This window comes from Vespula vulgaris, chromosome 2 (assembly GCF_905475345.1).
Source record: "Vespula vulgaris chromosome 2, iyVesVulg1.1, whole genome shotgun sequence".
Classification (NCBI taxonomy): Eukaryota; Metazoa; Arthropoda; class Insecta; order Hymenoptera; family Vespidae; genus Vespula; species Vespula vulgaris.
The window spans coordinates 13,758,387-13,775,289 of NC_066587.1; the positions used below are offsets into that span (position 1 = coordinate 13,758,387).

The 16,903-nt window shown below is 36.4% G+C and overlaps 2 protein-coding genes across 2 annotated transcripts in view; one reads left to right on the plus strand and one right to left on the minus strand.

The window, feature by feature from the left end:
• LOC127062024 (muscarinic acetylcholine receptor M5) overlaps positions 1 to 4,700 on the minus strand; it is a 32,516-nt gene extending 27,816 nt beyond the window's left edge. Inside the window, exon 1 of the mRNA XM_050989586.1 lies at positions 3,799 to 4,700. The gene's annotated coding sequence lies outside the window, so the exon portion shown is untranslated. The remainder of the gene's footprint in view (positions 1 to 3,798) is intronic.
• A 7,514-nt stretch (positions 4,701 to 12,214) lies between these two features.
• Positions 12,215 to 16,262, plus strand: LOC127062027 (aminopeptidase N-like). The gene is made up of 10 exons (XM_050989592.1): positions 12,215 to 13,145; positions 13,206 to 13,361; positions 13,438 to 14,078; positions 14,150 to 14,231; positions 14,309 to 14,987; positions 15,080 to 15,267; positions 15,357 to 15,524; positions 15,590 to 15,736; positions 15,822 to 15,897; positions 15,991 to 16,262. Exons 1-10 carry the CDS (start codon positions 12,670 to 12,672, stop codon positions 16,123 to 16,125), a joined length of 2,748 nt encoding a protein of 915 aa, XP_050845549.1. The 5' UTR covers positions 12,215 to 12,669; the 3' UTR covers positions 16,126 to 16,262.
• Positions 16,263 to 16,903: the final 641 nt, after the last annotated feature.

Below are 16,903 nucleotides of genomic sequence, written 5' to 3' on the forward strand. Positions count from 1 at the left end.
GATAAAAATAGAGTGAAAGAGAAAACAGATGATATTAAACAATTTCGTGGTTTTCTCTGATCCAACATCAATCCTTCTACACGTATACAGTTTTTTAAGTTCTCGGATTAAATCCTTTCTACTATTCGAATGACATTTCATTTCTTTTCCTTTCTATACTATAATTAGGAAGAATTATCGTAGTAGAATGAAACGTTGGTGAACATGACGCGATTGCGTATCGGTTGGCCGACACGTGACTACTTTTTGATCGTGATCTCGACGTGACGTGATGCACGAAACGAACCTTCAAATCTTTCCAATTTGATCGACGTTCGTTCAATCGGAGTTTCTATTCAGAATATTTTTATTTCTTTTGAAATCAACGGTGTAAATCACATTCGGTTTGACGTAACGAAGTAGGAGTCAATCCTAAACGCGTAACGAAATAAGAGTTAGAATCATGTGACAATCAAAGGGTGTTTTAATGTTATCGACTTATAAATTGTAAGAATCTTAGAACGTTGTAAACGCTTATCGAAAGGTATTCGTGACGGTTTTCTTATATTGGATTAAATGTGTTTCACGAACGATAGCGTGTACCTTTCTTTCGTGTTCCTTATCGAGCTGTCTCGCGAAAAGTGCTTAGCTACTCGTGATATATTATAGTAATCGTGATTATTTCCTTCGGACTTCTTAACGAAGCGCGTCCGCGAAGTCTCGTTTGAACTTAACGATCGATCGCGATTTTACGAGACTTTTAAAAATCGATCATTGATTGAAAATGGAAAAAGAAAATTCTTATTAGAATTTTATAACGATGTGTTTGTTGATCTTCATCAATTCATGTATTTCACAATTTTGTTAAAACGTTGTTCTAAGTAAAGCCATTTGATTTTTTTTTTTTATTTTATTGTTACATCAGTCAGACTTACAGATGTTCTATTTACTTAGCATAAATAATTGAACAATAGATGTCCATTACTATGCTCTCATTTAAATAACACATCAATCCTTATGGTCCGAAAAAATGTTCGTTCAATCTATCATTTGATCCAATCTATAAAGTACTCGTTATATATTCTTGTGACGTAACGAGCACGTAGGTACGTACAATCGACGCTACAGAAAAAAAATGTTTCAATATGTGACGAGCACATAGCATCAGGATTTTTATTTAAAATAAAATTCAACGATGGAACGATATTGCACCACTTCATTTGACGTTTTAATATCAGGATATCAAGACGCGTCTCTATATGACCGTAGAACGTGTGAAATTCATTATATGAGTTTTAGTGATAGTTGCAAGAATGCTGTTTTGTGATGACAATTTTGCACTTTAATGAAGAATCATGCGTAACGAGAATATTTGCAGGCTGCAATTTTTGCTTGTATTTCGAGATAAATTACAAAGATAGTCTATACAATAATTTTCATATTTACGATATATTATCGTTATTATTATATCGTAATAGCGATCGATCCATTTTTGTAGTGCAAAATGCTTCTCTATATTGTGTCCTTTAGAGTCTTCGACCCTCGTAGCACAAAGTGGCCATGACGTAGTGTACAAGTGCATGTTTGTGTATCCACAAAGTATGAACTAATCGATATTTATTGATCTCACGTTCAGAGCCACGGGAAGGACGCATAAAGGAGAATCCTTCGACGCTTGTGTTCGACCTAAAATTATTATTATGCGTAGCTTCGGAGTGCTCGGCCAACATGAGCCTCCAATTCCTGTCGTTCTATTTGCATACGCCTCTTCGTCTTTTAGCCTTGAAATCGAAATCTTGTTAAGGGGTGGTATTTCTCTTTGTAACTTTGTAATTAAAGAACATTCATTAATTGGATACCTACAAGAGTTCAGGGTATAATATTAGAACTTTTATTTCGATTAAAATTCGTAGAGGACATCAATATTATCGTTTATCGTTTAAATATTCACAGAGGAGTATACATTCTCGAGGAATTAAATAGAATTAAAATAGTCAAAGTAATCTAATGCGATACGATAGAATCAGTCGTCATTAACAAACGTTGATCAGATTCCGAGAATCATATTTGTATGAGAATAGACGGCTAATTATAGTATTGTACGTTATTCGCGATTCGTCTTTTATACTTGAATAATGAAACGTCATAATTGCTGAACGGCTCGACTACTATAGCAAGTACTTTCTTCACTTAAGATCAACAACTTATCGTCAAGAAGTTCTTCTAACATAATTTGAGAGAGATTCGCCGTGGTAAACTTTTTGATTGCATAGTCGCATTCATAGTCATTTAGAGTTTTGAAACTCGCTTCTATTAAGAACGATGTTTCTTCGTTTAATAATTGACTTTTCTGTCTTTAATCATACTACTTTATTTGGTTATGGAACATCTAGTGATTATTATGGAAATATTGTTCGGCGCGCTATATTCAAGGTTAGAAAGTGAAAGAAACGAAGTTATTGAATAACCGAAAAGCTAATAAATCGTTAACACAGACTGGAATAATAATGCGAAGAACTTCACGCAAAGTGTCGAGGTTCGTAAAGAATCGAAAATAGGGGGAATATTCGGAGAATATATTGCGAAAGATCGTGAGGGTTTAAGGGGATTCACGAACTGCTATTGATTTTCAAAAATAAGCTCGCATCTAACAGCAAAGTATAATTTCCTGTAGTTGGACTCGGAATAATGTCTTTTTCGATTTCTAATTTCGGTGACACTAATGACATTTCCTGTTCGATAAAATACTTAGGCCCTTCGAGATTCCTCGATGATCGTCGAGAAGCGACACAATAAATTTAGAATTAGACGATGACTTAGAAAAAACGTGCGATTGAAATAATTTATTTATGGAGCTTTGACATAAGTATTGATTATCGTAATGTATTCTATTGAGTCGATTATTGGGAAGAAATTTATGGTAGAATTATAATACAGTAAAAGATTCTCTTCGGTTGATAAATTTTACTAAAAATGAAATGTTTTTTTCTTCGGTATCTTCGCAAAAAAATTTGTGATTCATTTCTTTCGTCGTTATCGACGTTACGGAAGCGAGTTTGACGGATTTATCGTCAACTTTATCGTCACTGTACTACTTCCTTCGATATAGCAAGTAACTTTGAGGGTGTAGATTTGTTATAAAGTATACGTCGATTTGATTGAAAGAAACGACCGATAAGGCTCGACAAGAAATCGTATATTTTGTCGCGATCTAACAAAGCGATCGGCCTTCTACTATATTCTGTTAGAAATCATCCCCTTTTTCTCGCGCTAGACTCACTCGAGCGGTCACGGCCGGTTCGATATATCGCCGCCTGGTCGAGCGGAATAAACGGATCTAGAGTTCGTTTACACCGAGTTTAGCACGATGGCAGGGCGAAACTTGTTCGCTTCGTCAGTATCGGTCGGCTTTCGATTGTTCGACGGAATTTTCGTCGCGCATTCCGCCGCTCGACGAAGAGGATCGAATAATCTTCCTCGAATTTTGCATTCCTTGAATTCCTCCCTTTTGACGTAACGCGAATATCGCACGGACAGCTTATTGCCGTCGATCAGAAGGACGATCTGTATTCGTATCTACTGATATACGTGATTTCACGATGCATGAAAATTTTCACGAGATTTCGTCGAGTTCGGCACGAACGATGGTGTTGGCACGTTTTCGAAAATATATACTAGGTACTTAGATAACTGCTATTAGCTTGTGCTACTTGCGGCTGGGTTATATCGAGTAAAACGTTCGGTGGCAGGTAATCGGCGCGTCAAAAGGGGCCGCAAAGGCGAGGGTAACGGCAACAAGTAACGAAGTATGACGCTCACCTTGCGTGCCCTCCAGTCACGAAGGACTTTACCGAAGTAGGCCACGTGAAAGTTCAGCTCTTAAAGTTCCATTCGGTCTTACGACGGACGTTCGGCAGGCATTGTCCGTGCACGTGCTGGACGTCCTAAGTTCCTCGATCTGTCCTCACTGTCACTTAAAAATGCGACTTTCAACGAGCGAGTCATTCGAATTTCGAAGAGGACAGAATATAAAAGAAAAAGAGAGAGAGAGAGAGAGAGAGAAGAAAGAAAGAGAAAAATCGTCTTAAAAAGAATGTCCGAAGGATTTCGGAGATTGGGATAGAGTCCGCGCAAAATTCAAGAGATCACGCTGTCCGACATCGTCGTCTTCTTCTCCTTCTTCTTCGTTCTCCCGTTGGCGCGTTATCTCGCCAGTATCACCGCTCTCTTTATCGCGTGGTAGGAAGAATAAATCACATCGATCCTCGTCCGAGACGATCGAACGTCGTCGTCGTCGTCGTTGTTGGCGAACTTCGTCATAGAGTCCTTTTGTTATCGTCCGAAGTCGTTGATCCTCCTTGTATTCGCCGAGGGTATGTGCCCGTGAACTATTATAGACGATCGGACTTTCGAGACGAGATCGGTGCCACAAGACACACACGAATGAACATTACACGGCTCTTAATCGAGTCGCTTATCGTCCGATATTTCTCGTCTTTATGAAAAACGCGCGAATCGTATTCGGCGACGAATAGGATGATGATGATAATGACGACGAGGACAAAGAAACGAAGAAAGAAGAGAAAAAAAGAGAAGGAAAAGATCGAGATTGTCGTCCGGGTCGACGGACACGCGGCGAGGATTGAAGTGAGCGCCGTCAGCGTCGTCCAGCCTTCGCCACCGTCGCCACCGTCGTCGTCGACGTCGACGTCGTCGTCGTAGTCGTAGTCGTAGTCGTAGTCGTAGCCGTCGCCAACCTCGTTCCGAACCGGACGCTTGCGCAGGAGCGCCAGCCGCCCTTCGACGTGCGTCCATCCAAAGGGGGATGAATCGTTTCCCTTCCTTGCCGTTATTATCAATTCACCTAGTTTTCGTCATAATCGTTGGAAGCCTGCAGTCTTCCAGTCGTCCGAGTACGTGAATTAACAATGAGCTCTCCTCACGAGCGAGTGAGTGTACGCGCGCGCACTCACTACGCCATACGATAATGAGCCCGTTGTAAATAAAGGATTCCGATCGACACAGGGATTCCTTCATTCCTTTTCCTAACTTCTCTTTTCTTAACATATATTTGTATAGACAGATATCGGTATAGTTACGTGTTTGATGTATTTTATTTCTTCTTTTCTTTTCTCTATTTTTCTTTTTGTCTTTTTTATTTTTCTTTTCTTTCTTTCGTTTGGAAAAAGAATATGGACCAATGTTATGACGCCTCTTTATTCTCGACTCTCTTACATCCTACGATGTTGACTCGCTCGAATACTCGACACTGTTCCTCTCGATCATCTTCACTTTTTGAAACTTTTCCAAATTCGTTTTCTAGGAAAAATTCGATTTCGTATTTAGCTACTTATACCGCGATGAAAAGCACTTGTGAAAACGCTAGTCTGCGTACGTCAAAGAGAGTTAGCGATAAGCAGTTAACGTTAGTTATCGCGAAAACTTCTTCGCTATGGATAGGCCTATAGAATTTCAATGGATGTAGAGAGAACGTCGGGGAGAATGGGAAACACAAGTTGCTAATTAGATAGGGTAGTTGAGACAATCCCTAAGCTCAATGAACCACGGATTAAAGTTTTAACGTCTCCGTTTTCTCGTTTCAAGCGACATTTATATACTTAGAGCGAATACGAGAGAGTGTCAACGTACTTAGCAGCTTTAAACTAAAGTATGAAACTATACGGTTAATTACTCTCTCACGAATTAAAGAATAGATTCATGAATAAAAAATATTTACTATTATTCATAAATCTCTTACGTTTTTATTCCACTCATAAAATTCTTTCGATCGAACGCCTATTCAAAATTAACTCCGCAAAGGATTTACTGAACGAATCACTATGACGTAACGACTGACGTAAAGATCGAAAGCAACTCCCCCACGCGTTTTAGTTAGGTCAGGCCGATATTTAGTTCGATCTATTGTAAAACGAAATTATTTATAACCGAGCGTATATCGTTAAAATATGCGAGAGATAGCTATGTTCCGGACGAGCGATTGACGTCCATCATAAAAATGAGTAAAAATAAGTAGCAGATAGGTACCTCTTCGCAGGATTAATTTTATTATCCACTCGCTCTATTATTTTTATTATCTCGTTATTGGCGTTACTCTCGTTTCGACGACGAGCAAGTAAGAGAATCAGAGTCGGTTTGTAGTCACTTATGCGAACATTCATTCGTTCGTTCATTCGCGAGAGAGCTATTGAATCCGTGGCAGCGATATTTCCTTCGGCACAGAAATTCCTTCCCGCGTTTTCCTCGTATAGATGACTTTCATACACATACATACATATATACGTACCTATACATATATTATGTCGAATTGCATATTCCGAACGACATGTCTCGCGCTAATAGAATCTGCGGAACTCGTAAGTGCATACGCTTAAAGAAGTCAAGCTTTTGAAGAGCTCGCGAAAATTCTTAGGCTTCGATTTTATTGGCTTCTCGTATGTGCGAAAGCGATGCGCTAGAAAATAGGTCCTCGATCGAAATCGACGAAGAAGAGACGCGTGAAATCTAATAGAAGATTTTGAAGTTTTCTTTACCTCTTTATTTCTGAAATATAAAATGTTCCTATCTAAAAAAATCACATAAGTAGGTAGTAACGAGACTGAAAAACGACCATCAAGAATATGCTGACCAGTAGTTGAACATCCGTCGGAGAGAATGATATTATGTAAATCTTCATAAATTTACAAATTTTTATCTAACCGTAGAAACATTTCACGTTCGTAGATATTATTCTCCGGATTTCCTCATACTTCACGTGTATCCATTCTTAATGAAACAGAAGTGGTCCTAATTAACTCGTTGTCTGCTCTTACCTCGGTGTTTCAGCTTCTTTTATAACTCTCCGAGATTTCACTGGCTACGTGTCGAAAAGAAAACCAAACGAAGCGGTCGTCTTACTAAGACTATTATGTGATTAGCTATATCAAAGAATATGAAACTTTTTTCATATAGAAGCTTTCATTTTTATCGTACGGGGAATGATAGCTGAAGAGAGAATGGGAGAGAACGAGAATGATGAAACTTGACAAATGCCAGGTAATTATCCAAGAGTGCTGATTTTTAAAAGTCCTCAAGTCCCTCCGATAAAAGGAACGTCATCGTGATGGCGAGTACACGCTTGAATGGAGCTAATATCAGACTGGCTTTTCGGTTAGATCCGAGGGAGTTTTCGTGAGGAGGACAAGTGGAAGCCCGGTGGTCTTGGGAATGACGTCGCGACGGAAGGTGAATGAAAAAAAAAAGAAAAACGGACAGAAGCAGAGATGTTACCGAGCTCGACAACGACGACGACGACGACGACGACATCGATAGAGATGTGCGATGGTGGTCATCGTGTCGGTGGGATGAGAAGAGGGAGGAGAAAGAAAAGAGGAAGTGGTCGGAGGGCCCTCATCATCCTCCGCTAATATTTACTCATGCGAACACAAAAACCACTCCCTTCAAAAGTACGTACACTCCTTCCCTTGCAGTACTCTCTCTCTCTCTCTTTCTCTCTCCTCTTCTCTTTCTCTTTCTCTCTCTCTCTCTTTCTCTCCTCTTTTACTCATTTTTCTTTGGTTGATAAAGATACGAGGAAGTCGTCGAGAAAGTGTGTTTAACTCCGTCTATGGCACCAACGGAATTTCGTTTTGTGATCGCGTCGATGAATCTGGGGGATCCTTCTCGAAAGGGATTGGTTAATAATAATAACGTAAAAACGATTCGTATATAATCAAGAGGAATGGCGACGTTCGACTCGCCTCGAAACAAAACACCATTTCTAAGAGAATAGGTATCAAGTTTTCTAACAGCATGGCTTCTTCGTATTTTCCGAGAGTGGCTCGAGCTAATTGCATTCTCTCGCAATATTTCCACGCTCCTATAGTAAATTAAATAAGAAACGGGTCGCAAATGAAAATGAATTTTATCGAACGAATGGCTACTGCGACAATCGGTGAAAACTTTTTAATAATATCATTCTAAACTTGAATGTCCCAGCCTGAGTTTGTTACGATATGATTTTATTTCTTTTTCCTATGTTTATATATATATATATATATATATATATATATAAATTAATTAAATACGAAACCATAGTGATGTATCCACAATGGATATGAATGAGCAAAAAGTAAAAAAAAGAATTGCATCTATTTATACAATTTTCATTGAATTTCCTCAATATTATTGTATAAAGCAAAAGGCTTTGCGAACCTAGAGACTATGACTACCACTACTGAGTCCATAAATGAGAAACGAGGCTTTCAAACGAACCAATAATCAAATTATCGTGGTACCGAAGTCGATGTGCAAGCAAGCCAAGCAGTTTGCGCAAAGGCAATGTTTCGCTCACTGTCTTTGCTTCCCAGACTGAATTAGATTTCGGTTCTGGCTAAACGTTTGACTTCCTTTTTCCTTTTATTTCTTTTAGCCTCGACCATGCCGGCAGTCATTACTACCACTTGTCACACTCTTCGTTTTTCTCTTCAAATCTGTCTGTCCGTGATTTCTATCGAATTTCATTCTTTTTTTCGTCTTCGAATCAAACTTTGTAGAGACTGATCGAATCCTCTCCTTTCCGTCCTTCTCGTTTTTTTTTTTTTTTTGTTAGCTACATCGTCCAGAAGGTCTTCAGCACGTCCCTGATATTACCGGTCGAAGTCAATGCAAAATGTTCGAAATATCTATCGAGCATAGAATCGTAAAGAGAAATGGATGGAAAAAAAGATGAACTAAACATTGCGGACCATGTACATGGAGCAAGAAAAAGAAAAAGCGAGTATTTAGAGAGTGTACATTGCAACGTGCATTCCTCTAGGGAGATTGCCGAGTTTCCTTGTCAACATGGTGCATCTTCCGCATGATAAATAAAGACCGGTAATATAGTCGTATAAAAGTACCTACCTTGTGTATACTATGCATAGGATTTTAGACTACAGTAGATGGCTTTCAAGAAGGAAGATTTCGAGAATTGCGAAGGGCAGCCGCTGTAAAAATATGTGCAAGTCATGGCACAACGAAGCTTTCACATAGGTATGTACGTATAACTCTGTGTACGCGTGTACGTGTGTACACGTACACTCTTCGTTCAAAACAATGCCCTACCGTGAAATAAAAAGAGCCGTGGGGTAAAAAATATTCTGATACTGTACCGTGCAAATGGACGACGAATAAATCATGAGAGAAACGTGAAGAGACATAGAAAATACGGGAAATCGTTGCAGGAAACATCACTGATAAGAACGATATTATCAAAGGACAGATTCTTTCTTTCTTTCTCTCTCTTTTCTTTCTTTTGATTGTCCGAACAATAGATTTTTTGTTTTGGCAATTAATGTCATACTATTCTATCAATATCTATGGAGGGGATATGTCTATCACGTAGTTATTATTTTGCATAAGATAGATAATAGATAGATAATAAATATTATTTAGTTTTAAATGTTCTTTCTTTTTTTTTCTTTTTATAGATTAAAAACGTGTTCGAATTTGAAAAGTCATTTTTATTATTACGTTTCTATTACGAAAGAAAAGAAGAAAATTAGAAAACTTCCAATATCTATGTGATCTTTCTATTTGTTATATTTCAAATAAAATGAAATTCCATGTTATTAGCTGAGAAATTATCGGTCTTCTATTGAATCGTATCGAGACGCAAGGTTTTACTACAAGCTTGAAATGTATTGATTTTTAAAATACTTTGCGATATGATAAAGAACAATGTGACGCTAAGTAAAAGACTCTGTTATCTGATTTGTATTTATGTTACTGTAATTCTTAGTAATCGAGTTTTTATTTCAAGCATATCATGTGATCGAAAGTCTTCGTTCGGTGATACGAAATTAATGAAATTTTTTGCTACAAAATCTCTTGATCGATGGATGCATGATTTCAAGATAATAGATAAGGTTAGATATTTCGTTATATTTTGAAAACGAATTCGTCTTTCTATTTTTACGAAAGAGTTTTACATAAAAATACAATGACCGTCATGATATTTTCAATATTCAAGAATGTTATTTCTTGAGGAACTTCGATATTGTTCCTTAATAAATTTGTTCATTGTAGATGTTCATTGATAAATCAAGATTGTAAAATTCAAAATGAATTCCGAGAATAATACGAGTTACAGATAAACAAGGGAGAAATGAAACGAAGAAGAAATAAAAATTTAACTTTGTTAACGGGAAAGAAAGAGAAGTGAAATAACTCGTTTTCTTTATTAAATATTTTACGTAGAAAAGTCCATTCTTTGAAAAAAACTCAGTTCTTTGCAGTATACATACATTAACTCGTGTTTAATGAACGTATATTTACGTTTTGAATATTACATTAAAGTAGAACTCCCGTTAATTTATTATTTATCTAATCTTAATATTTTAACATATATATTACTATTCGATCATGTGCTTGTATTCTTCTTAGTTCTATAACGTCTTATAAGTTAATTATGTGGTTAACTGAAAATTCGCTTAAAGAGTTAAAAGCGGTTACGCTAAAGTCAAATTTCTCGAAGGAGTATTCGTGCAGGCACTGAACTCACTTTCTTTTATTCTCCGTGCAAAGACTACGTAAGATAGAGTAAACTTCGAAAGTTTTCGATGTGGGATTGCTCCGTCATGGATTATAGATATCGCTATGAAACTACAGTAGCATATAATGGAGCGATAGGACTTCTTCATTATGCAGAGCAATCATCGTTGCAATTTCCTTGGAGTTCTTTGTTCGTCTCATTATCGTCTCGATTGATTGAATCTACTCGAGAAATAAACGTTCTTTCGAGCAAGTTCTTAAACAAATCATTCGTTGACACCTGCAAAGATATCAATGGTTCGACTATGTTTTATTCAAACGGTTAAGTACTAGCAACGGACTAAAAAATACGAGCTCATTTAGCATTTGATTCGAGGTAGGTCCATACACATGGATCAGCTCATTAAGTCAACCAAACTCATTAAATAGTCGTAGCGCTAGCTCGTTAAATCCATGTAATTATTCATCTTGAAGTCTGGCAGCATTGTCTCAATCCATAGAGGATTCTATTGTCTCATACGATACTAAAAGACAGAGAGTGAAAGAGAGAGAGGGGGAGAGAGAGAAAGAGAAAGAGAAGAAAGGAACGAAAAAAGAGAGAATCATTTGCCGTGAAGATCTTCGTCTACAGAATTTCGATACACGGTGTATTCTTAAAAATATTGTCAGAACGTGTCTATTTCATAAAAAGACAAAAATCTTAGAAGGATTAAAATTCATTGCGAAATTTAATATTCTACATTTCATTTATTATATACCTTTATAAATTCTGTATAATCAATTTATGCGAGATAATTGTTTTTTATCCGTCGGTTGTCATCGGTCGATTATCTCCGTCGTATTCATATAATGAATTTGCTCAAAATTGTATAATATATATGAAATTGCGATAAGTAACGATGAAAAATATCGATGTTTAGCTCGGATCCATTTTCGTCTCATTTATTATACAATTAAAGATGTTTCCAGTCGAACATAGAGGTTAAACAAATTTTAGTCGTCCTTATCTAGAATTTCAATTATTCGTATAAATGATAAACGATCAAAAATAATGATCGATGTTCATGTAAAAAGGCCAATGACGATGACGCGACGCCTTAGGTAAGGCACATTGTTGTATAAGAACACGTGAGCAAAGGTAGCACGTCCGCCAGAGAGCTTCCAATATCGAGCTATGTGGAATGTAAGTAAACTCGGTTGTGAAGGCTAAAGCTACGACACGCTCGTCTCTGTCTCCATTATATGCAAATTTCTGCGAGTTGCATCGAAAACCTCAACATCGTTAACCTCCGAAAGCCATCGATTAGGTTCGGTAAGATACTTCGAAAGAAACGATGTGAGAACAAGTTAAGATCTTTCGCAAGAGTCATCGAAGATGACTCGTTAACAGATAAAAGACGGGCATAGAAATCTTTCTTTAAAATATTTTTTCGTTCCAGCGACAAACTTTACTTTAGTTTTTTTGATAAAAACAAATTACCGATACGACGAAAGAAACTTTGTACTTTGCTCGATAACAAAACCGAAAAGCAATGACTTAATTGAATGCTCGTATAATCGGATTTTATCATTTTATCTGATTTGCCAAAAATAATAGATTAATACGAAATAAATGAATGTATTACATTTTTGTAGAACTGGAAGAATGATCGAATAAAATAAATATAATTAAACTATTCATAAATTCATCAGTTTCCAATTGTTAATAATAACGTATTGTAATCCATTGAAATCACTTAATGGTATATACATATGTACGAGAACTTTGTTACATTTTTTTCGAGAAACGTAATCGAACTTTTGCATAAGCGTTAATTTCCTCGAGAAGTTGTCTGTATCTCAATTCGCATAGATCTCGTTTTAAACAATTGGTTTATCTTTTTATCAGAAATGAACGTTTCCATTCGTAGTCGTCCTGAATTCCTTCAATCAATAACTTACGATAAACTACTTTTTACGAAACTTTATTAATGACAGAGTAGATATCCGAATCTCGGATATCGCGATAGAGGGATCGCGATAAAGAAACGTTGCACAATAAATAAATTTCATTTCTAATTGAGCCACGACGAAGTAGATTAATCTTCTCGAATCATCGGTAAGTCGATCTTTCTATGATTTCTTGATTCATGCTTGATCGACTTGCTTCAAATAAATACGATGAGTTTACATTTTAAAAAAATTTTACATTTTCTTCTTTATATCATTTTAATTGATTTCAATTTCGCGAATAACACAACAAAGCATGAAATCGATGATGCGTCGGTATACAGATTACCAAAAAATATAGTTCCGATTTCCTATGATCTACGAATATTAACAAAATTGGCTGCAAACGACTTTCTCTATGAAGCCGAAGTTCGGATAACGTTCGACGCATTGGAAAAGACAAATACGATAGTACTACATGCTCATAAGCTAAGAATAGATAAGGATAAATCTTTTCTATACAGAGGAACCGATAAAATTTTGATTCACGATCAATATATCGATACAAATAGACAATTTTATATCGTCAAATGCATGAAATATTTCGAAGTTGGACGGTATACTTTGGTTCTTTCTTTTGTGGGAGAAATCCAGGATGACGTGTTTGGATTTTATAGAAGTTCCTACGAGGTGGATGGACAAAAGAAGTGAGTTCATTATATGCTATTTATCATTAGCTTTTATTTATTTGCATCAATTGTTTCCAGATGGATTGGTATAACTCAATTCTCACCTACATACGCTCGGCAAGCGTTTCCGTGCATGGACGAACCACATTTAAAAGCGACATTTACAATAAGCATTGGTCATTATTCTAATCAAACGGCCACTAGTAATACCGATATAAAAAAGATTGAGGAGGTGTTAGTATAATTTCATGCAATGGGTACAACATTTTTTTATGTTTTAAATCATGGTCTTTAATTTGAACATTTGCAGCGATACATTTTATCGTCTGACAACGTTCCTGACTACTCCACGGATGTCGACGTATCTCGTCGGATGGTCGGTACATGATTACGTAGTCGAAATTTCAGAATCCTCAAAAGATTTTAAGATCTGGACGAGAGACAGCATGCTATCGCACGGTAGCCTCGCTTTGAATCAAGGCTGGTTAATTTATACAGCTTTACAAAACTGGATGGAAGTAGAAAATCCTATTAAAAAAATGGATCAATTTGCCATAGCTGATTTCAATTTTCACGCTATGGAAAATTGGGGTATGATAACGTATCGTGAGTCGGTAGTTCTATTTCAGAATGGAACAATTCCAATGAGAAAAATGGTTGATGGCTTGGTTACTATGGCACATGAATATTCGCACACGTGGTTCGGGAATTTGGTAACGCCAGAATTTTGGAATGTCGCTTGGTTAAAAGAGGGCTTTGCCTCGTATTTCCAATATTTAGGACTCTCTTTGGTACAACCAACATGGAAAATGATGGATATGTTTGTCGTTGATTACGTTCAACCTACTCTTCTCTTGGATTCTGTGAATCACAATAGATCCATGAATGGTAAAAACGTCGGAAGTCCTAGCAGTATCATGGCTACGCTAGATTTTGTTACTTATAGAAAAGGTTTATATTATAACTCTAAGCTTTATTTCAAAAGTATCTCAATGAAACAAAATGCTTATTCTTCTCTATAGGAGCGTCCATAATTCGAATGATAAAACATGCGATTGGTGAGAATGTCTTTCAGAAAGGATTGCGACATTATTTAAGTGAAATGTACGTGATTGAGGTGCAAACGTTTTGGTAATCGATCGAACGAAATTAATCATGATAATATTTAACGAACATTTTAGGTCGTATCGAGTTGCCAGACCATACGACTTGTATAATTATTTGCAAAGAGCTATTGATTCGTCATCAAATAGCACGAAGAACTGTAAATTTGTCAAGGACGTTGTCGAATCTTGGGCAAATCAAGTGGGATATCCTTTGATAACGATAACGCGAAATTATACAAAACATTGGGCATTGGTATCTCAAGAACGATTTTATCTTAATCGAGACACGAGAAAAATGAACGACAATGACGAAGAACACACATGGTGGATACCTCTGACCTTCGCTACGAGCTCGTCTATTATCGATTTTCGAAGGACTCGGCCGAAGCTCTGGCTATGTCCTTGGGATAAGAGGACGATGATTTCGAACTTTCGCGACACCGATTGGGTGCTCTTCAACGTCCAGCAAATCGGATTCTACCGAGTCAATTACGATGAGACCAATTGGAAGATGCTTATTGATCACCTCAGATCAAAGGAGTTTATCTCCATTCCCTCGGTGAACCGTGCGGCTCTCCTCGACGATGCTTTTAATCTGGCAAGAGCAGGATATATAGATTATTCGATTCCATTCGACTTGTCCAAGTATCTTAAGAGAGAGACGGACTACGAGCCTTGGCTCGCCGCCGTTAATAATTTCATGTTTCTCAATCGAATCTTGAATAAAGTATCGAAGGTTCATACAGCGTTCCAGGTAAAAAAAAGGGTTAAGAGGCGTCGATATTTTTTTCGATATTCATAAGAGATTCAACAAAAAATCGGTTTATCGTAAATTTTGTTTTTTAGAAATACGCGGAAAATCTGATTTTACCTATTTACGAGTTATTGGGATTCATGGAGGATTCGTCCGATAACGTCCGGACGAAACTTCAACGGGAGATAATATTATCGGCCTCGTGCGCGCTCAATAACGCTCACTGCCTCGAGACATCGAAAATGTTATTTAATTCGTGGATATCGTCATCGAATGAAACGTAAGAAAGAAAAAACATTTATAAATCCATTTTAAACGTAACGCATGTTTTCATTTATTTAATTGATATTTTTTCATCGATTTATTTAGAATATTACCTGATTTGAAAAGTTTCGTCTATTGCATTGGCATACGTACAGGGAATGATAAGGATTGGCTTACAGTGTGGAAAAGATTATTCGACACAGATTTACATATCGAACAAGAACTTTTACTGTCTGCACTCGGATGTAGTCGAAATCCTATTTTATTGAATAAGTATGTTTCATAGCGACAAGTAAGTATGTACGAATGAAAACTCACAAATGGTAATTTGTCGACAGATACCTGAACGTATCGATTACTCGAAATTCGAGAATTCGTAAGCAGTACAGATTTTCGATAGTTACTGCTGTTACGAAGGGTAATCCAGAAAACGTCGATCATACTTTAGAATTCGTTGAAAACAATCTCGGAAGCATTATTGATTCGTACGTATCGAACGTGTATACGCATTAAAATGTATGTTGATATATTTTTGATCGATAAAAATAACTATTATTATTTTTCGAACAGACAAGGATACGATTTTTTAGGTAAGATGTTTATTTCTATAGGAGAGCATATGACAACTACGGAACAGACAAACAAGGTAATGAAATATTTACTTAATATCACGAATACGATGAATATCTGTGAAGAATGAATGAATGCAAATTAAATTGTATACATTTAATTTTTATAGCTTCGTCGTTTCATCGATCAAAATATAAAACGTCTAGGATCAGCCTCGAAAGCAGCAAAGAAAGCAATTGATTCTGCTATTGAAAATGCTAAGTGGGTTGGAAAGTATGCGCCTCTCATTGCTATAAATGTCTGATTTAATTTGTGAATGTAAACTGTATATACATATTTTGTAAAAAGTTTTCACTTTTATACGATAATCTTATTAGAGTTCAATGATTGTGGAATTTATTCACAAGGAATAGAAAAGGTTTTAATAAAATATATTTGGAAAGTATTTTTTCCTCGTGAATTTTTTCCTTTTAATTTATACGTACATCCTTGAGTGTAACGATTTGAACGTTCTCTACTCCTTCATCTTAACTAGATACTCGAAGTCTCTACTGGAACGCTACTTGTTGATATCGATTGACTTAGTAAAGCGGATAAAGCTATTGTAACAAATGGAATTTCTATTATATGTACACAGAATGGATCGTTCGTAATAAATAAGTCGAATTTTTGTCTGGCATTATATCTTTGACAATGCATTATCTATTTATATTTACAGAGAAAATATTTAAGACTTACGCGCACACATATACAGATATTAATGATCGTCATTGTTGCAATGACATCGATATTCGTTGAATCATGTCTAAAATGAGACCTGATAAATGAATTTTCGATGCTGAGTAACATACGCGAACACCAGCCTTTAATCTGGTTTAGATAAAAAAGTATATGATTGTTATCAGAGAATACAATTTAATACTATAGCATGGAATATCGTGTGTCGACAACGTATACAACGATAATTTATATAGATATTTGTAACCATTGTATTTTTAATTTTTTTTTTTATTAACTCTTTCTAAACATTTATTATTTGTTATGCAAAAACAATTCTCTCACGGATGTCCGTAATTAGACGT

Bases quoted from the DNA above. Each gene is read 5' to 3' on its own strand.
- LOC127062027 (XM_050989592.1), top strand. From the start codon at position 12,670: ATGAGTTTACATTTTAAAAAAATTTTACATTTTCTTCTTTATATCATT. The intron at 15,525-15,589 runs GTATGTTTCATA...ATTTGTCGACAG, and splicing joins AATCCTATTTTATTGAATAA to ATACCTGAACGTATCGATTA. The intron at 15,737-15,821 runs GTACGTATCGAA...TTTTTCGAACAG, and splicing joins CTCGGAAGCATTATTGATTC to ACAAGGATACGATTTTTTAG.